General features: G+C 49.8%; 1 protein-coding gene across 2 annotated transcripts in view; it reads left to right on the forward strand.

The window, feature by feature from the left end:
- LOC115914764 (gamma-aminobutyric acid receptor subunit beta-4) overlaps positions 1-21,376 on the forward strand; it is a 79,042-nt gene that overhangs the window by 53,784 nt on the left and 3,882 nt on the right. For both annotated transcript variants that reach the window (XM_030967505.1, XM_030967504.1), the window contains exons 5-7: positions 13,369-13,451; positions 17,464-17,601; positions 19,051-19,203. In XM_030967505.1, coding sequence (XP_030823365.1) covers positions 13,369-13,451; positions 17,464-17,601; positions 19,051-19,203 — 374 coding nt within the window. The remainder of the gene's footprint in view (positions 1-13,368; positions 13,452-17,463; positions 17,602-19,050; positions 19,204-21,376) is intronic.

The raw sequence follows: 21,376 nt of genomic DNA on the forward strand, positions 1-21,376 counted from the left end.
TTTTGATATAGAAGAAAAGAATTGCTGAGCCAGTCTTACTAGCTAACCAAGGATATGTTATTTAGAAGGGGTTTTTATGGCTTAGAGCAAAGGAAAAACCCACCCCAAACAAGAAGATGTTTTTACCAAGCAGAAAGATAGCACAGGCAAACAAGTCAGCAAAGTTGCAAGCAGAAAAAAGGTCTCAGAATTTTCCACTGCAAGAAAACTGAAAAGCAACTTCTAGCTTAACCTGTAACGTACTAACTTTTAGTGATTGGAGAACAGTAACATGAGTATGGTAACTATAGCGGTTATGATAGGCTATAGGTAAAAGTTAAGGTATAGATTGGTTCTACTCTATTAAGATGCCAAGCAAAGAAAAGTCTATAATGCACTTGTAACCAAAACCAAAGGGTCTCCAGGCCTGCCTGCAGCTGGAGTTGACAGCTGTAGGCACAGGCTCTGTCACCCACAACCCTGGACTGCTGTAACTCTTGGATACAATAAACTGCATTTTGAAGAGCTGCCTGGAGTCCCACATCCCTCATTCAGGCTCTTACTCCTGTCGAAAACCACACCTCATTTGAACTTCTCTTGTCTCTAAAAATATTCTGGCAAGGCAAGGGCCCAAAAGATGCTCCAGCGCTACGCAGTTTTGTGTCTCTGTTCTTTCTCCAAGCTGGAAATGGCTATTTCTTTCAGGCCTCCAACATTTCCTGTGCTGCTATAGATGGATGTTGGAGAGGGGAATAGTCTGCTCTGGGCGTTTCAGGTCACTGTCATTCATGTTGCATAACACTTCCATTTGAAACACTCATTTTCAGTTGCTTATAATTTTCTGCAAGTTTGGGCCATGGAGATGAGCCTTTGTTACTGTGGTATCCAAGACTAAATGTAGCTTTTTAGTCAAACCACTTCAGTCATATTTTGTGGTCAAGATAGGTTTGTGTAAGTTTAAGGAAAACATCTGTTTATTAGAACAATTCTGAGGATGGAGGCTTGAAAATTGATATCTGGTAGGAGAATTGTCCTCAGTGAGGAGATTTTTGGTGGTGTCTGGAACATAGGCAAGTCCAAGGCCTTTGAAATTGCTGTGCTTGTGTGAAGTGCAGGGAGAAAAGGTTGGTCTTACCCTTTTATCTGGATATGTGAAGGGCCAGGGTATGTAATACAGTTGAATGGAAAAGCAGAGGGCAAAAAAGCAAATTTGCAGCTGCAGGATGCTGCAGCTGAAATCTGGGAAATTATTTTTCCAATCCTGTATTTGTTTGCTTTAGTCTCAGGGTTTTGGGTTTTATTTGTTTGGGTTTTTTGTCGTTGTTGTTGGGTTTGTTTGGTGAGGGTTTTTTATTTTTGTCATGTTTTTTTTTTTCCTTTTCAATTACCAAAATTCACAGTTGCCTCTTTTGACCTGCTCCACAAATATTTGTGATAACATCTCTGGTCTTTTGTCCCAGAGATGGAGGGAAAGGGGGAGGAAAGACCTTTCCCCTTCAGAGAGGGTACACCCACCCTTCCCATTTACAGTATCAGCTCTTGTGCTCTGTCGTGTTCTGTGGCAAAGTGTGACTTGTAGGATTATTTTACACCTCTCTGAGTGGCAGGGCTGTTTTGGGGAGGGTAGGGCATGGCAAAGCAAGAGGCTGCCCAGAACATCGTCCTGCCAGAGGCGGTTGTGCCCTGTGCTCTCCCTGCAGCAGAGCCCAGGGAAGCCAAAGGAGCAGCAGCACTGCTGGTGCTGAGGGGCACCCTGGGCTCCCTGGGGTCATGTCTGGGCTGGTTTTGCCTTTCAATTAATGGAAGCCTTCTGCTCCATGCCCAGAGACAGCAAAAGGTGCAACAAGCCCAGCTCTGTGAGCCTGTCTCTGCTGTGCCTCTCCCTCTCAGGACAGGTACATCATCTCTCCCCATTGCCAGTGATGCTGTTTGGCTGAACCTGTCACAGAGCCCCGAGCTGGCTTTGCTGACCCACCAGAGAGACTGCAGCAGTCCCACAGCAGACTCCCCCCTATCTTCTCATTGTATCCCAACAGGAGTGAAGGGCAGGCAGGAAGATGCTTTGACTTGGAAGCAGGTAAGAGTATAAATTCAGGAAGGAGGGGGCAAAGAATGCTGCTGAGCTCAGGCTGCTCTTTGCTGCTGATCAGCCCACCTGAGCACAGAGCTGCCTCCCCCAGGCTGGTGGGCAATCTCTGCACACACCTGCACAGCACAAGTACAAGAGCTGGTGTATTTTTATCAGCTGCTATTTAGCTTGAAGAACGAGCAGTGTGAACCCAGGCAGTGCAAGTCCTTGGAGGGTTTGCACTTGAGCTGGGCCACTGTGCCAGCTCCTCATGTACTGTCCCTTCCCTTCCCTTCCCTTCCCTTCCCTTCCCTTCCCTTCCCTTCCCTTCCCTTCCCTTCCCTTCCCTTCCCTTCCCTTCCCTTCCCTTCCCCTCCCATTCCAGCTCCCTGGAATGCCCTGTGCAAATGGAAGAGAAGAGGAAAATTGCACCCAGGCCAAATGAAAGAAAATGACAGCAGTTTGCCCGCTATTTCCAGGCCTCAGTAAGAGCTGCCTGTGTTGGTTTAACTTTTGGCTGGTTTTCCTGGAAGCTGCTCCCTTGCCCCTGGAGAAAATGACAATTGCAGAAGTGAACTCTGAGCAGTGGCAGCTCCTGCTCCCCAGCTGTATCTCAGGTCAGGGTGGCTTGCTGGAAGCACTGGGAGTACAAGCCAGGTGTCCTGAATGCTTGAAGTCCCTTGCTTTGCTCACAGTGGTAGGAAAAGGATTTCTTTAGGGCTGCTTTCTATACTGACTCCCGGACCTGCAATTTTGCTGAAAATAGGACTACTAGGTCCAGTTTTTTCCAGGTGCAGACAAAAGTGATCCTACTCAAAAAGACACAGCAGGTGTAAGCAAGCAAGCAAACAGTCCCTGAATATTCACCTGAGCTCCCCCCTCTCTGTAAATGTGCAGCCAGGCTTGCCCTGCCAACAGGCAGAGAGGGGCAGGTGCACCCTGTGCTCTGGATCCTGCTCTTGTCCTGCATTTTGTGGAGGAGTTTATGAAATGGAGTCACCCTGATGGCAGAGGGCCAAAGGAGGCAATACCTGTTTCTTTTCCTTTGTTTGCCAGTTTCCCCCTGAGCGGATCCCACATCTCCTGCTCCTCTCCCTCCTCGCCAGTCGCTTCCCCCTCCTCTGAGCTGATCCTGTAGCAAAGTGACTCAATCATGCTATTTGTGGCACAACAGTCATTTTTTTTCCAGCAGGCTCTGATGTCAGAGAGCAGGGAAGGATGACATCCTGGCAGGCCCTTGCCTTCAGCAAGTGTTCCAGGGACCAGCAGGACCAGGCTCAATCCCTGGACCAGACCCCAGGGCCCAAGTGAAGGCACACCCAAGTCATGAGGAGCTCCTGACCACTGTGAGAACAAGAGCAGGCTCCAGATAAATTGTTTGCACGAGTAAATGAAGCCCTGTAATCCATTCTGAGGGCTGGGTGTCAGAAAAGCACATTCTTCTTGGTTTTGGTGGAATTAACAAATTAATGGTTGAAGGAAGTGCAACCCAGCTCCATCTCAGGGAAGCATTCCATACAAAAGCTTACTCCAAAATTAATTCCCACCAGGCTCACATTAATAGCTGGTTGCCAGGTCTCCAACAAAAGGAATGAATAAACAGCAGCAGTGAGGCTGGGATGCAGGATTGGTGTTTCCTACCCCCTTCCCCAAGCAGATACCAGATGGCACAAACCCCAGAAAGCCAAAGAGAGCCCCGAGGCAGCCCAGGGGGCAGCCCCAGCTCTGCAGGCACGGTGGCATGGGAGGATGCAGGAGGTGTGACCTGGCACTGGGACGGGAGGATGCAGGAGGTGTGACCTGGCACTCACCTGGCCCCTGAACACCTTGCTGGAGTGAGAAGTGCCTGTGGAGCACAGGAGGGCTGTTCACCCACGGTGTGAAACTGGGGAGTGCTAAAATGATGTGGAATTCCTGCACCAGAAAGGGAGGCTTGAAGGTGCTACCCACAAAGACAAAGCTGCTGGGTGGTGGAGGGAGGTGGATAAAACAGTGAGGAAAATCTGCATAGCACTGGCTGAATTTCATATATTTTTCCACCTAATGGAAAAATAGATTAATTTTTTTTGGTCAGAAATTGCATCAGTTCCATCAAATTTTAAATAAAAAATAGAATTTTTTCATTTGAGAAAAACCATGTCATTGCATGTTGATATTTCACTTAGGTCAATATTTCCCTCACTCTTACAAGCTGCTTTACAACCACCATTGATGTTTGAGTAACAGAATTACCAAGGCTTCCTCTGGACCTCCAGACACTGTCTGGAGCCCTGCCCCAATATTCAATAAGCTTTACATTATCACACATTCAAGCTCTACATTGGTCTGGGATTTTTATTTCCTTGCCCAGACCATGCAGCATCCATTTGGTAGTGAAACAAGTCGACACTTGTCAAGTGCTGATGTCACCAGCATTTCGCTGTCTGTTTTCAGAGACCTAAAAATAGCAACCACTGTAACAATGCTGAAATTCTCATGTGGTAATTGGGGAATCATATTTGAAACCAGCTTTAAAACATCCTTCAGGGAAATCTTGAAGCCGTTTGGTGTCGTTCTAATTAGAGGGTTTTTGACAAAACAGGTGATGTGAGGAGGCCAGGCTGTCTCCATGGGCTGGGGGGGAATCTGGGATGTTGGGAAGCAGGAATCCCTCCCTGGAATCTGGGATGTTGGGAAGCAGGAATTCCTCCCTGGAATCTGGGATGTTGGGGAGCAGGAATTCTTCCCTGGAATCTGGGATGTTGGGGAGCAGGAATCCCTGCCTGGAATCTGGGATGTTGGGGAGCAGGAATTCTTCCCTGGAATCTGGGATGTTGGGGAGCAGGAATCCCTGCCTGGAATCTGGGATGTTGGGGAGCAGGAATTCTTCCCTGGAATCTGGGATGTTGGGAAGCAGGCAGGGAGCAGCGTGGACCGTGCCTGGCTGGCGAGGAGCCCAGGCAGTGTAAACTGAGCAACTGGAGAAGTGCAGAGGAATTTGGTGGTGGTGGAGGCTAAATCCTGTGTGGAGGGAAGGAGGGATCTCCTCCTGCGAAGCTGGGGGTGGTGCTGGGGAACGTGTGCATGTGTGAGGTGGGGGTTTTTATTCCTGGCCCTGGTGATGTAACGAGGTGTGCTCGAGGGATGAGTCAGCTCAGGAGCACGCAGAGGTGCCAAGGCAGCACCGTGGGGCTCCGAGCCCCAGGAATGCTCTCCTGGGGAGGCAGAACCCTCTCATCAGTGTAAAAAATCCCTTAAAGCAAGAGCGAGAGAATTGCCATGCTTCAGACACCTCAAAATGTTTTAAGCTGAGAGATGCTGGGTGTATCTGCTTTGGCAGCGCCTCATTTCTGCTTTCCATGGTGACTTCTCACCAGTCAGCTGCTCCTGGGGCCACCAGCTCTCTCACTTCTGACCCTTGCTGGGCACAGCAGCAGCCAGGACATCCCTGTGGCCCACCTGGCACTGTGGAGCAGCACAGGGTGATGGCAAACATCCCACCTGCTGGCCCATTCAGCCCTGGGGACACTGTCACACTGCCACAGCCCCCTGTGGCACCGCAGAGCCTGCCCTGCCTGCTCCCCGTGGCTGGGGCTCCTCCTGGGGGCTTCTCCAGAGCCCCCATCCCCAACCTGCCCCTTGATCAGGCTCCGGCCCTGGCAGGGCTGCATTCCCCAGGTCCTAGCCTGGGGCTACTTAGCTCTCCAGCCAGTAGAAAGGTTTCTTCTGCTCCTGTCTCACTTGGAGATGCTGTCTGCAGCCATGTCCTTGTTTTCTCCATGGGTATTTGTTGATTTTCTGCAAGAATCTGGCCTGATGGGTTAAGACAGGAGTTTTTAACACAGAGGAGTTTTTTTCTGTGCTGAGACCACTGAGCAATTTTCTTCTCCCATCTCACAGGCCAGCAGGGAAGAAATCTACTATTTTTGCTTCCCTTTCCCTCCCTGAGAGAGTTTTCTCTGGAAATGTGAGAGATGATTCAGGCTCGACCCTGCCTATGGGAGCTCTGCCTGCTCCCTCTGCAGGCTAGGTAAAGGCCAGCAGAAATCTCCCCTGTGGCAGCTGGGGTGCAAAAAGTTGGACTCATATCCATCCATCCATCCATCCATCCATCCATCCATCCATCCATCCATCCATCCATCCATCCATCCATCCATCCCCTCGGAGCTGGTCCTGGAGCCTTGTCCTGCTCCCACCCCCAAGCCGTGCCTTGGGCCAGCTCCTTAGCACAAAGATGTGGAGGTTGAAGAAAAATTCATTAGGTAGGTGAGGGTGTTTAATTAAGGGCTCAGCTCCCCAGATTCTCTCCTGCATTTTTGTCTCCTGTGGTTGGGATGATGGATTTAACAGGAAACACTTAAAGAAAGTTTAATAGTATGGAATTTCTCAATAATCTTAGAAGCTGTGGAAGAAATTGGAGCTTACTAGAACAGGACAAAGCAGCAAAGCCAAAGCTGCTCCTCCATCCTTAACATCCTTGCATCTTTGCAAGAACAAAGGCAAGCACATCCTGGCTGGAGTTGCTGCCTGTGCTCCATCTCCTATGAGTCTGAGTTGTTTATTAGCAGAAACAGAGGTCAGGCAGCATCCACTGTCTCCTGAGGCAGCTGGTGTGCCCTGAGCCTCCAGCTCACCCTGGCAGCACCTCTTCATCTTCCTAAATATCCTGTCCCAGCCACCACTCTTAAGCCTGTCCCTGGGCTTTGCCTGTTCTTTGCCACCTCCCATAGGTTTGTTTTGCTGTTTTATTAATGCAACTTGTGCCAGCCTGATGCTCTTGGAGGGAGATACCTCTGTTAAGTGCAAGTCACTGATATCTGAAACTCAAGTGTAGGAAAAGAACCTTTTTAAGGTGTTCCACCAGTCTCCTGTCCCCCAGTTCAGCTGGCAGCTGGCCAAATGCATGGTGCATTTGGGATGGAATAAAGGGGCAGAAAAACAAAACCTTGCAGTTTTCCACTCTCCCAGGGTGGAAGAATGGTTGGTTAAGAGGAGTGGTACCCTGAGCACTAGTTTAGAAAACCTTCCTTTTCCTCTCCCATCTGAGTGCAGTGCACACTGTTATTCATCAAAGGATGCCTATGCAAGCACAGATGCTTTTGGAAACAGAGTGACCTTAGCAGCATTGTGCCAAGGCTTGTGGAGTCAGTTTTAGGCAAACAGACACGAGAGGAAAATATTCCATATCCTTGCCTTGCTCGTGGTTCAGTCATGACCTCCAGGAGTTTGCAAAGATCAGGCTGTGTTAAAAGAATGGCAAAATTCACCATGGGTTTATAAATCCCTCCAGGCCCTTGGAAGTTTGTGCTTACTGCCAGGCAGAAGGTGACATTTGCCAGCATGTTTTTTATGACTGTCTTTGAGAACGTACAGAGTAAGAACTCGGTTTTGGTTTTATTCCCATGTTTAGCAAAACAGTAATTTTGCCTCTCTTTCTTCTCTTAGTCACCAGAATTCCTGTAGGAGTCTAACTTGCCCCATGGGGCGAGCCTGAATAAGTCCTGCAGAACCTGAGCTTCCATCCCTTCTCCTTATTGCTGCAAACTGCTGGGAGCTTTGGGAGTCTGCTTCCCAAGGGGATGGGAGCATCTTTAGCTTCTCAGGAGATCTGGAATCCAGAAAGTTGTAACCAGCAACTTAAATGTTTGTCTTTGGCTGTGAAGGTGTTTGTGTTAGTCCCAGCATCATGGCACTTCATCCATAACAGGGAAATAGGGTGAGGCGCTTGCTGACTGTGTCTCCCCTGGAATTAGAAAGGCAGTGGTGGGGGATTTGTGCTGTTCCCCTCCTCTTCTCAGCCATACTGAGTTTTAGTCAGCGTCCTTTCCAAGCCAAAGGTGTTGGGGAATATTCCTGGAGACTGAACATCAGTCAGTTTGTTTCCTGGCTTTGCTTGTGCCCAAAACAGTCCCTTGGGCATCCCCAGTTAGAGCCCAGCAGAGGCTGGTGACCATTCCCAACAGGCTTCCTGCAGCCAGATCCTTTTCTGTGGGGTAGAAATTGAAGTGTAGACCAAGACTGTTCCATGCCAGTTGACACTGACCTCAGAAACCAGTGCCAGGCATTTTTAATTTGCTGGGATAGACACAGTCATGATGCAGAAGGATTTTATGAGGATGAGCTTTAAGGGGAAAGCCCCTCACTCAGTTTAGCAATGCCTCAAAGGTAATGGTTTTCTGTCTTCCACTCAATGCTCCTTAGAAAGCCTGGACTTGCTCCTTCTGCAACCAGGCCACATTTTTGGGAAGTAATCCTTTACCCCTCACACTTGTGGCTGGTGAGCTCAGTTCTCCCAACACACTGGAGATGATGCTGGGATTAATGGGTGGCCAAGGGCCCTCAGAGCCTGCAGCAGAGGGAGATGTGGCTGGGGCAGGAGCTGAATGTGCAGCTCCCCTGAAGGAGCCCAGCACCAGGGTAGGGAGGAGATGGAAAGGAGACCCTGGACTGCAGCAGGGTTTAATGGCAGCTTGGAGCTCTATGCCTGTGCACTTATATAATCATTCTAAATAAGACAGAAGAAGCCATTAATAAGTAAACAGTGATGAGGAGGATCAGAGGGGGAATGAAATGGCTGGTGGTGTTCATGTCAGAGAACTGAAATATTTGTGGAGAACTGATAGTTTGCAGCAACCTGAGCGCTCCCTTTTATGCTGCAGCTGTGCTGGGGCCATGCTCTGCTGCTGCCAGGCTCGGTGCAGAGCAGCAGTCGAGGCTGCACCACCCTCCCCATGCCAGCATCTGCTCTGGCCATACCAGCTTCAATAGGGCAGAGCTTTCCTCACTGTAACAATCAGACACTCAGAACTAGCCCTGTGTGACTTAGAGCTCCATGGATGTTTTTCTAGAGGTCGTTTCTACCTCTCTTGGGTACGAGGGCACTCTCCAGGGTGAGGTATCCATATTGCTTTGCCTTCTGCTTGATCCACTTGGTGCAGGCAGAGAAGGGGATCTCCATCAGCCTGTCCAAGCTGCTCAACATCTCATCCATGTCCCTTTTCTCCTTTTTCTTCTTTTTATTTTTCTGTGAGCTGCACGGTGCTTTCTCCACAGCAGTGTCTCCCCAGATGACCCATGTTTGCCTGCCAGCTGTGCACTGGAGTAGCAGGGCAGTCAGGCCTTGGCTGCTTGGATGGCACAACCGCCTACAGACCTCAGGAGAAACAATTAGAGCCAAGGGCATGGATGTCTTTTTTTTTGTGAGGAAGGAGCTGTAAATGTTGTGAGGGGCTGACCCCGAGGCCTGTGGGGTGGGCAGGGGCTGGGGCAGGGCAGGGGAGCTGCAGGGTGCCGTGGTGGTGGCCGGGCTCGGTGTGGAAGGCGCTGGACGCTTCGCTGAGCGCGCGGCGCGGGAGAGCCGCTCCCTCCACGGGCAGTGTCTCCGTGAATCGCCGTCAAATTAGATGAAATTTCACACCACAGAAATTTCTGAATTTAAAAGGGGAGGGAGGTGGGTAGAGAAGCAGGAGAGGAGGAGGGGGAGGGAGAAGATGCGGGCTGGCCGGGCGCCAGCGCCTCATGCTAGCGCCACGGGGAAGGTGGCATCCTTCCCCGGCGTTCCCTCTGGTCCCCGCGCTCCCTGCTCCCTTTCACTGTGCTCACGTCTTCTGGAGGCTGTGTGCTCTGTCTAGAGCTGTTTACAGGATGATGGTTTGTTCCCTGTCTCCTCATCTCCCTGCTCACTGAGTGAGTATCCTCTCCTCTGCTTTCCCTCCTTTAACCTCTCCTTCTCCTCCAGCTCTTCCTCTCCAGGCTGCTTTACCCCGTGCATTCCCTGATCCTCCTCCTCTCTTTCCTTACCCTGCTGCTCTGTCCTGTGCTCTCTGCTCTCCTCTCTGTCATCTCCACTCCTGCCTTTCCTAGCTGTGCTCATGCCATTCTCTCTCCTCATTTTTCCACCTCTTATTTTCCTTCCACCTTAATTTTCTCTTAAGCCTATTGAGACAAGAGCTCCTGAGTGTCACCCCCTCATCCATCCCCCTATCCCATACTCCCCATGCAGTCTCCCACGTGCCAAGCAAACCCATCTTTTCACACAACAGCTCAGAGTCTATCAAGGTAATACATTTATACCCATGAAAGAATGAGGCAAATGTTGGTCCTGTGCCCTTCTGCACCAGAGGTAGCATGTGCTGTGACCCCAAAATGTCACTGGGGTGACTGAGATTTGCTCATGCTCCCCTTTGACTGCGAGAGGTGCATGAAGCCTCTCATCCCTCCATGAGTCCCACCTGCCCTGGGTACACAGCCACCAAAGGAGCTGGACAAAGCTCTCCTTGGCCCCTCTAGGAGCAGGTGAAAGTTGACTCTTCAAGCAGGGTACTACCAAAGGGAAGTTGGTGTCCAGGATGCTTCGTAAGACCTGAAGTCTAAAGAGTCAAACACCTCCATCTCTCTGGGATACACACTTGCTTTACCCCAAGCTGGGTTGGTTTATCAGGGTTTAGGAAGCCCAGAGGCAGGACCTGAGCTGGATCTGGTGCCCCAGACCAGCTGCCTCTTGGATCTTGTTCCACTCAGGCCCCCACACCTGGTGGTCCTGCAGTGCTGGTGTCCCCAGGCCGGGCAGGCACTGCAGGTGAAACTCTCTGGATGAGCAGGTGGCTACAGCCTGGCACAGCTGGGGATGGCTGTGCCACCTCTGCTCAAAAACCACAGCAAAGCCTGACATGGTTCCCATTTTACCTGCCCAAGCAGCTTTACACGGGCAGATCACCTGGAGTTTGGGACCTGCATCTAACTGGGGTATCTCTGGAGGATGCTGAGCCATACAGTGTGGATATACCTGCCCTTTCATTGCAAAGAAAGAAATTATCTGGCTTTTTGAGGACAAATGTCCTCTTAATCTTGTTTTTCTCCTTTCTGTCCTACCTGTCCCTTCCTTTTGAATCAACAGGGCTAAATTCTGCCCTGATGTAAATCTCTGCTGATACAAATTGGTGTGATCTTGCAGAAATCATTGGCGTGGCTGTGGATTTATGCCAGCTGCCAGTGTGAGCAGGGTTTGGTGCATGGAGTGTAGCAGCCATATCTCACTGTGTCACGCTCTGCATTTCCAACCAGCACTGCAGGTGATAAGCAAATCCTGGCGAGAGGGTCCCTGTGTGAGCAGAGCAGGCTGCATGTCCTTTCTGCAGCCAAGCCAGCCAGCCAGGCTGCGATTTTGGGATGGACACTGTGCAAAGGTTTTTTAGCCCGCGGGGCTCCACAAATGGGGTGGAAAATTTTCATTTAATGCATTTTTTGCATCTCACACTTTAGGGAAAACAGAAAAGCGCATTTGTGGCCACGATTTCCCAGGGGTGCAGCATAATCCAGGGAGTGGATGCTGTGTGCAGCACTGGGGGATGACTCATCCCACTCCTTGGTCCCTGCGCCGGCCACCGTGGACTCTGCGCCTCCCACCTTGGGCTTTCCTGCCAAGGTTGCAGCTCCCCCTTTTTGTTTCCCCCAGCACCCCAATGCCCAGCTACCCCAGCAGAGCAGCAGGATTAGGGTGGGACAGGCATTGCGTTCCCAGCTGCCCTCCTGGAGCTGCCCAGCTGGGAGGCTCTGAAAGCAATCCACGCAAGGGCAAGGCTGCGGTGGTAATTTTTTAAGTGGTTCCTGTCCTGTTGTCCTTCTCCCCCCTCAGAGGTTTCTCCTCCACCCCAAATGCATTACAGATGAAAGGGTTAAGAGCTCGCCTGGGCCCCCTGCTCGGAGAGAGGGCAGTTGCAGTGTTGTATCTAGACCCAGTGAGGATATATATAAATTCCCTTCGTCTCTTCGGATCTATTTATAGCACGGCAGGCAGTGGCAAAGGCTCTCCTCAAGGCTTCATCTCCTACAAACAGACTTCACAGACAGCAGAGAAGATAAATTTAGCACACGAGATTTCTTAAAGAGCCAGCAGCTCTGCGGGGCTGCCAGCCTGCCCTGCCACAGCCCCTGCCCCGATACCCCCACCGGGGCAGCCCTCTTCCCCCTTCTATCCTCCCACATTCTTCCCCCCTCCTCCCCATTTCCAATTTTATGCTCAGCTTCTCCCATATTCTCCCCCTTTCTGGTCTCTTTTTCTGCCATTGATGTTTTTTTCTTTTTTTTTCGTTCTCTTTCACTGGTTCGCCATCTCATCCTCCCTGCTTTCTTGTTTTGTTTTTTTTCTTTTTTCCCTCTTTTTTCTCTCTCCCAGGCCACAGGGCTCAGAAGATAAAGCTTTCTAGTTAACAGTTCACTGGTTATGCCTACATAGTAAAAAATGTGTAGCTTGATTAATGCCTTCCAGATGGTTAATTGAAAAAATAGGGGGAGAATGCAGCAATCTCCCCCCCCCCAGCACTCTGCACACATCCATTGCACGGGAAGAAGACTGCATCAGAGGGTGAGGGGAGCAATAGATCTATAGATCTGAGAAACAGGGGCAGCCTGTAAACTCCAGGGCGCTGTTGCCATGCTGGGGAGTTAACTCTGTCCCTGCCTCTCATGCCCTCATCTATGCCAGCCCAAAACCCCCCACCCCAGAGATGTACAATATTCCTTCCTGTACAACACACACACACACACCCTGCTGGCATCCTCAGCTGAACCTCCTTACCCTGTGTCCTCCCCACGCTCCCAAAGCAACACCCACCCTCATCCTCTCTCCATATTTATTTTTTGGGGGGATGCACACACCCCCACACACATCCCCCAAGTGTCTTTGATGACCACACCATGATTTGTGCACAGATGCCTCCGTTAGCGGGGCTGTGGAGCAGGAGGGCTCTGCCAGAGCCCTCTGGGGTTTTGGGTTTTGGGTTTGGCAGTGCCAAAGTGGGCACGATGGGGATGGGGGGCTGCAATAAGGGGGTTTGGGGCAGCCTGTGAGGGAAGGGGGTGATGATGTGGTCAGCAATAGGTCACTGCTGGGCGGTGGAGCCAGTCCATCCCCAGCCCCACACACACGTGCCTGCTGTCTCCCTGTTCCGCTGGCAGCCTCTCCTCTCCCCCAGCCGGGGCTGTGCCTCCTCCCGGGTTCTTTGTGTCTCTCCAGGGAGGGGCAGAGCGGGCACACGGGTCCCTCCCCACCCCGTTAATGGAGATGCTGCCTGCTGACGTGAATCGGGAGGGTTTGTGCCGTGCCATTGGGGGTGAGCAGCAGCAGCCCCCCGCCCTGCACACCTCCCACCCCGGATCTCCCTGGTTTCCAGGGAAACAGCGGCCCCAAATGCTGCCTGACTTTCACTTCTGCCTTTCATTTCTCCTTTTATTCCTTTTTCTTTTTGTTAAGAAAAAAAAAAAAGCAGACACAACAGATTTATTTTGATTTATTTATTTATTTATTAAATTTTATTGTATTTTTGTCCCTCTTTCCCTTTCAGGATCACCACCACGGCCGCCTGCATGATGGACCTGCGGAGGTACCCGCTGGACCAGCAGAACTGCACGCTGGAGATCGAGAGCTGTGCGTATGCCTCGGGCACATCCCCTGCCACACGGTGCCACCTGATGCCACCCGCTCCTGGGGGTGCCCCCCGGGGCTGCCACAGCACCGGGCTCCTCACCCATGGGGGAAATTCCCGGGAAAACAGAGCTCTAGCAGCAGGCTGGGCATTAAAATCAGTCAGGGAGGGTGGGGAAACCTCCCTTAGCCTAAAGGAAGCTGTCATTGCTCATGGCTGGCTCCATTCCGTGTGGGAAGTGGCACCCAAGCCCTCATCCCTGCCTGGATGTTCCCTGGGTGCCCATGGAAATCCTCTTCCAGCTGTGCTGGCAGAGCAGGTCCAGCTCTCCCTGATAAAAATGCACAGCAGGTTCCCTCCAGGGCTGTCCAGAGCAGCAGAGCTCCCTGTGCAGCCTCGGGGGGATTGTCTGGGAACTGCTCCTTCCATCAGGGAACGATCTGGGAGCTGCTCCTTCCATCAGGGAGAACTGCTCCTTCCATCAGGGAACGATCTGGGAGCTGCTCCTTCCATCAGGGAATGATCTGGGAACTGCTGCTTCCATCAGGGAATGATCTGGGAGCTGCTCCTTCCATCAGGGGATGATCTGGGAGCTGCTCCTTCCAGCAGGGAATGATCTGGGAATTGCTCTTTTCATCAGGGAGGGATGTGGGAGCTGCTCCTTCCATCAGGGAACGATCTGGGAGCTGCTCCCTCCATCAGGGAGCTCCCACATCACCTTGGCTGGGAGCTGCCCTCCCCATCCCACCCATGCAGGGTCAGGGGATGGAAATGAGGTCCTGCTGCAGGCACCAGTGCCAGAATGCCATTTCTGCCACTCCTCAGCAGTTTGGGAGCAGTTTACAGTAGAACCAAGCAAACAGAAGGCAGGGAATTACCCACAGTTCCCCGTGTTGTGATTTTGTTCTTAATGGGTCATGTCAAGGCAATTTGCTCATCAAAGCTACATTTCCTCACAGTATTCCTGAGACCCAGGCCGAGATGAGGAGATCCAATTGTTTCCTCCCTCAGAGCTTTTGTCTTTTACACATTTGCACATTCTCAACTGCAGGGCTCCATTTTCTTTGCTTCCACTTGACTCTGGAACATCAGTCCTTTCAGGGCTGGATTATAAAACCAATGTATTTTGATAAACAAAACCAACCCAAACCTCAGAGAAAAAGCCCTTTTCTGATGCAGGGGTGCTGGGTTTGGGAAGCACCTGGGGGCTCTTACCTGTAGGAGATAAGCACTGCCTGTTGATCCCATCCCTCCACCCCAAAAATAGCCCTCACCACGTACACCCTGCCTAACTGTGTGCCAGGATCCAACAAAAACCTGATGAGGCAGGCTGCAAACAGACTGCTAATCTGACATTTTAAGACGTCACATCAATACTTTTCGATATTTCAGATGGAAATGACTTGTCTTTGTGAAAGTTCGTTTACTTTTTAGAAGTAAAATGGAAATTTGGTTTTCTCTTTAAAGCTAGAAATCAAAGTGAAGCATTTATTTTTAGACCAAGCAACCTTTCCCTTTAGAAACACTTTTTAAAAATGGCTTCATGAAAAACATGCTCGATTTCATATTGCATAATGCCATAATACAAAAAATTAAAATACAAAAAATTGGTACCCAACACCAGCAGGTCATAGAACAAATGGAATAGAGCTAGTTAACTGTGAGATCTCCTAAAATTAGTTACTGCAATTTGACATTTTCATTGCTGATCAGGAAGTAAATTTGAAGTCACTGCTGTTAAATTTGTGGATGATGAAGATAGCGGCGTGCGGGGCTCCGCTGGCTGCGCATTTGAATCCTCCCCAATGGGAATCCATCCGGAAGGAGCTCAGTTCTGTGAGCTCCGGGCTGTGTGCAGGGCTGCAGGGCCATCCCCGGGGGCTGCAGCCACACGGGGAGCTCCGGGAGGCTCTGTGGCTCTGGCAGGAAGGGCTGGAGCGAGCCCTGTTATATAAAGCAGGGGAGCCGTGAGTCAGAGCTCGGCATTGATTGGCCTCTAAACATGTCACTGGGATGGGGAAACGGGCTCTGGCTGTGTTTGGGTGCCAAAATTTAGGGAGGAAGCTGAGAAATCCGAAGAGGTTGAGGGAAGATGCTGAAAAGTGGTTCAAGGGCTGGAGCAGATGTTGTGCAGTGAGTGAGAAATGTCAATAGCTCGGTGTGGTTTGTTTACTGCAAAGGAGGTGCAGAGGTGAATTGTTCCCAGGCTGGGCTCACCTCTGCAGAGGGGGAATGCTGGGGGGAAAGGGCTTGGGAACCTCCTGGAGAAATTGGGAACAAGCATGGGAGCCTGAGGGTCTGAGCCAGCTGAGTTCCCATGTGAAATCACACACAGTGCCCCTAAGCTGGAGCTGCTGGAATCAGCAGGGCTGGGGGGGACCTGGGTGTTCCTGCTGGTTCCAGCCTGGGGCTGAGTGATGCAAACACAGGTGCTGTGCCCAGAGCTGTGTGTGAGGAGGATAACCAAGGGTCCTGAAACCCTGTGGGCTCCAAGGTGTGAGGGTTCACCCCTCTGGGAGCAGGAACATGCCAGCTGGGGCAGGAGGAGGGGCCCTGGCTTAGCTGATTTCCATCAGAAGCAGATGTGGCATGGCATTTGGAAGATTGGGTTTGTATTTTGGCACCCATGAATAAGTGCAGCAATGAGTGAGAGCGCAAGATGTGGGCTTGGAGACCGCACAGTCATCAAATAATTCTGTTTGGGAGCACACCTCGAGGTGTCTCAGCCTGCAGCTCAAAGCAGGGTCAGCTGTGAGATCAGAGCAGACTGCTAAGCCCTGGGTCCACTCAGCAGCTTCAGGTGACTCTGTCCTCGAAGGCTCACCTCTGATCTGGGGTAACCCTTAGCCACAAGGAAGAATTTCTCCTCAGCATTCAACAGCTCCTCACTGCCCTGGTGCCCGGTGCTGGGTGTGGTGGCACTCTGCTGAGTGGCTGTGAGCTGGCATGGCCTGTGTGCCAGGCTGGGTGGCAGAGGCAGGCTGCTGTGCTGCAGTGCAGGTGTGAACACGAGCTGGCTGTGGGCAGCTCATGCTCACAAGGCAGCCTTGCCCCGAGCTGCACCAAAGCCTGGCCATTTCTTACTGCTCCCAGGAAGCTTTACTGAGAATCTGAGGCCACCTTGTGCAGCTACAGCCAAAGGGCTTCAAAACATACAAGTGATTTTCAAGTTGTGATGAATCCGTGTCCCAAGGACAGGCAGGGCTGTGGACATGGCACTGCTGGGTGAGGAGTTTCATGGTTTATCCCCTGGGCCTCATTCCCCACGAGTCCAGAGCACTTGGGGGTCACATTTCCAGCCCATGCAGCCCTGTCTGCTGTGTATATTTTGGGGTTAAAGCAAGAAGCTTGGCTGAGTTAGCAAACCCATGGTCCTGAAATGTAAGGGATGAATATTTGAGTCTGGCTCCCCTTCCTCTCTTCTCTCATTACTGCTCTTCTCAGCCAGCACTTGGTAAAACAGCCCCCAGCCTCAGAGACTCTGCTCGCTTCTTGGATCTGAATTTTGACTGAGAGGACTTAGAAAAGGGAGGTGCTCTGATCTTCAAACTTCTTTTCAACTGCTGCTGCAGATCTTCTCCTCTCTGGGAATTTTTAATACTGAGCTGCCCTGTTTCCCCAGTCCCACCAGTCTGTACTGTGTGGTCTCCCCCTCCTGGTAAAAGGAGGCAGTTTTTAAAAAGCAAAATGCTGTGTTTGGTGCATTTATCAGAGGCTCCTGGTGCACAAGTCAGCCAGGGAGATTACATTGTGCAAGTCCAGGCTGGATGGGCCACACTTCACCTTTGGTCTGAATTCTAGCCAGAAGTGGGAGTCCTGGCCAATTTTAACTCTTCTCCTGGGGACTGTATTGCCAAGCTCAGCTGAAGAAGGAAAATACATCAGCAGGGAGAGGCTAGGCTTGGTGTGGGCTTTCTTTTGGATCCTTTTCCAAATCACCTTAGTGCAAATGGAGGTGTCCTCTGGTCCAGCCTGTCAGCTCAGCTCTCCCTGTGTGCTCCTTCCTCCCTGCAGATGGTTACACCGTGGATGACATTGTCTTCTTCTGGCAAGGGAATGACTCTGCTGTCACAGGGATGGAGGTGCTGGAGCTGCCCCAGTTCACCATCATTGAGCAGAGGCTGGTCAGCAGGGAAGTTGTCTTCACCACTGGTGAGTCTCTGGGCAAGGGATGCATGGAATGGGCAAAGCTGCTGCTGATCAACTGGGCTGAATCCCTCTGACTCAGATGCTGGGGCATTAACTTAGGATCTAGGCTTCACCTTGGGGTTCCTCTAAAAAAAGTGTCTTCTGCACCCACCAGCTTTGCTTTTTTCTTTTCTTTTTTTTTTTCTTCTTTTTTTTTTTTTTTTTGTCTGCTTCTTTTCAAAGATTTCCAGGGTCATTTTCCCCACTGCGATTTTTCCACTTTCTTAGTCAAAATAATGAGTGAGTTCAGAACCTCTTCAGAAGGTTCTCAGCCTTCATCTGATTTTTTATGTGGTTTACATCTGGGTCTCAAAGCTAATGTAGGTGCAAAGTAAGGAGAAAATATATCCATTGAGAAGCAAGTGGGCTATGAAATGATGCAAACCCATCTGTACATGGCAATAAAAAGGTTTGGAGAGAATACCTGGGACGATTCAGATGCTGCCAGCTGGAAAGTTGGAGGGGGTTGGATTTTGGTTGCTGGTCTGGGGTGGAGTTCACTGCCAAGACAGCACAGCACACACCTGTCTCTAAAAGACTGGTGAAATATTGTGTTCAAGCCATACAAGTGGCACATGGTGGTGAGAGAACAATAACTCCTTTTTCCCAGTTTGCATCCTTGATGGTTTAAAACTGCTGTTTTCTTGTTACTTTAGCTGCCAGCCAGGATTACACCCATATTTCAGGCTCCTGTTTTGCCTGAGGGACAGAGGTGGGCAGGAGAAATTACTTGGACTTTGTCTCACAGCAATGAAAGAGGCACTGCTTCCTCCCTGTCAAAATTAGCCTGCTCCAGTGGAAGGACTGTAAAAAGTACTTATTATCCTCACTATCCTCATTAGGTTTGCTAAAAGATTAGGAGGAAGTTGCAACAACTTGAAAATAATAAAAAAGAGACCTTCAGATTAACTAACAGTACTCTATTTGCATGTGAATTTGCCCAGTCTGACCATAACCCATTTTTAGAACAGCATGGGAAAAATATGATTCAGATCTTCATTGCTGTTTGGAGGCAGAGCTGGCACATGAAACATTGAAAAATCATCTTGTAGCACCCAAATATAGGGTTAAAGTCTCCTGTGTAAGCCTCCATCATATTGGCTGGCACCATAACAGCAATTCCAGCACTGAACAGCCGTTCTCCCATGATGGCTGATATAATATAATAATGTCACTTATGTAGAATTTCCTTTCTTCTTAATACTCTGGGGCAACCGAGCAGATTCTGAAGGGACCCTTTGCAAAAGCTGACCAGTTTGCAAAACCAGCTGCAGAAACCAGCAGATTTCTCATTATTCCTGCCTCTTGAGAACTTTTTCCAAATAAAATTTCAATTCCTAACCTAAGCTCTTAGCACAAACCCAGCCTTGCCCTCCTCTCACACCACATCCTCCTCTGATGTCTCACTGGCAGGTTCGTATCTGCGCTTATCCCTGAGTTTCAGGATTAAGAGGAACATTGGTTACTTCATCCTGCAGACCTACATGCCCTCCATCCTCATCACCATCCTGTCCTGGGTCTCCTTCTGGATCAACTATGATGCTTCTGCTGCACGAGTGGCACTGGGTATGGACCTTTTCATTGTATTTTGGAGGTCAGCTGTAAAAAAGAAAATCCCTTTTCTTTGTGAGGTAGCAATTAAGCAAGTCTGTCAAAGTTGTCATCCCAAATGGACATATTTTTTTTTCTGAGAAAAACTTTAAATTTTCAGTCAGAAGAGTTACTTGTTCTGTTTTGTTTTTGTTTATTAATACTTCCCAAACTGGAGTTTGTTTTATTTGAATCAGTAAAAGTCCTACCAAAAATGTCCTGGGTATGAATTTAAACTCTCTAAACAAAAATGCAGATGGTCACTGATTCTCAGGAACGTGGGACCCTGACATGCCCTGAGTTCCTTCACTCTGGTTTGCACTGGTCTTCTTAAGAAGAGAAATCTGGGCCTCTCTTTGTCAACAGACGTGCCAGGAGTGGCCAGTTCCATGATTAATGCTGAGGCTGGGTGGCCAAAAAGTTGTATGGCAATGGTTAAAAGATGAAAGAAATAAAGGAAGGGGCATTACACGTTTTTCTGATAGCTCAGAGCCCATACAGACACTGCAGAAAAGGCTTGGCCCCCTTCAAGGCCAAGGCAAATGTGGGGCAGCAGTTAAAGTCCAAGTTCTTCTTTGGCACATGCTCCCCTAAATAGGAATGTTTTCCTATAAGAGGGGGAAAAATGAGATCTTTTAAGCAACAGAAGGGAAGTGGAGGTGGATGGCAGATGAGGGTTTGGAAGGAGGAACAGAAGAAAGGGGGGATGGCTGGCATATGAGAATGGGGCTGTGCAACATGAGGGGAAGTTCCAGGGCAATAGGAGAGGCAAGGAGGAGCAGGGTTGGACCTGTGAGTGGGACAAGGCTCAGAGAGGCAGCTCAGGAACAGGCTGGGTCTTACAGCAAAGCTTGGGGGCTTCAAGCAGCTCTAGGAGAATGAGTTTGAGAAGGCTCAGAGGAGGGGTGGGTTGTACAAAGGTATAAAAGAGGTGATTTGGCTTTGCCTGCTTGGAGAGGCTGGAGCAGGAGGGAAGAAGAACTTGGTAAATTAAAAGAGTAAGTTGCATTGACAGGAGTGTAATCAGAGAGAGAAAAAAAGAGACCATGGCAGACATTGTGGAAGCACAAGCAAGAGGGCGGAGGTGAGATGCACAGCTGTTGAGTTTCTGCTGACATCTGGACTCAAAGGAGAAGACAGGAAAAGAACACTGTAGATCAGAACTGCAACAGCTCTCCCTAAACTATTCCTGACAGTTCTCGACCCAACTTATCCATAAAAAGCTCCAAAAAAAGAAACTCTACAGCCTCCTCTGGTCAATTTATCTCCAGATTTACCTGCTTGCACAGTCAAAGAGCTCCTCTTTGCCCTAAGTCTCCATTGCAATTTGTCCACTTCTTAATGGAGACATGGAGAACATTCTATTCTCCCTTTCCTTGCCTCAGATTTCTGTATATTTAGACTATTGCCTAAATATAGACCATATTGTGTGTGTATATAAATATATCTCCCTTCTGTTTACCCAACTGAAGGCTAATAGTTCTTTCAGTTTTTATCAGGAATGACACCAAAGCACAGCGAGGGTGAAGGGGAAATAGGACAAGCAGAGGTCCAGGGTGCACAGAGAGCCATCACTGTAGAGGTGGGGCTGAAACCACAGGAGCAAATTAAGGTCATGGAGAGTATTAGAGCTGCCAAAAGAGAGATGAGGAGGAAAAAAGGAGAAAGGAAGATCAGCAAGGTAGTAAGAACCTCTAGAGAAGCAGAGGAAGACTAGGTTGAAGGAGAAGAGTTACCACCCCCAAAAGAAGTGTGAAGGCTCATTGCCATGTTTTTGGAGCTGGCAGAACACTGTCAAAGAAGCAGGTCTGAGGCCACTCTGACAGTCCAGAGAAGGGAAGAGTCTGAGAAGAAGCTGAAGAAGAGGACTGAAGCTGTGAGAGAGTAATCATAGTGAATCAGGCTTTTCAAACTGAGTAGATGGGGACAAAAGTGTTCACAAAATGCTTATTTAAGATGCAAGAAATGTGAGGAGGACTAAAAAGGAGAGTGTGAGAACCATGGGAGGAATGTGTCCAAGTGATAATTGATGTAATGAATGGTAAAGCTGGTGAGAGGAAGGTGGGAACTGATGGGGTCAAGGACAGAAGCCTACGAGGCAGGCAATAAAAAGAGAATGCCATGAAGAGGAAATCACTCTTTCTCCAAT

The sequence above is a fragment of the Camarhynchus parvulus genome, chromosome 4A (genome assembly GCF_901933205.1).
Source record: "Camarhynchus parvulus chromosome 4A, STF_HiC, whole genome shotgun sequence".
Lineage (NCBI taxonomy): Eukaryota > Metazoa > Chordata > Aves > Passeriformes > Thraupidae > Camarhynchus > Camarhynchus parvulus.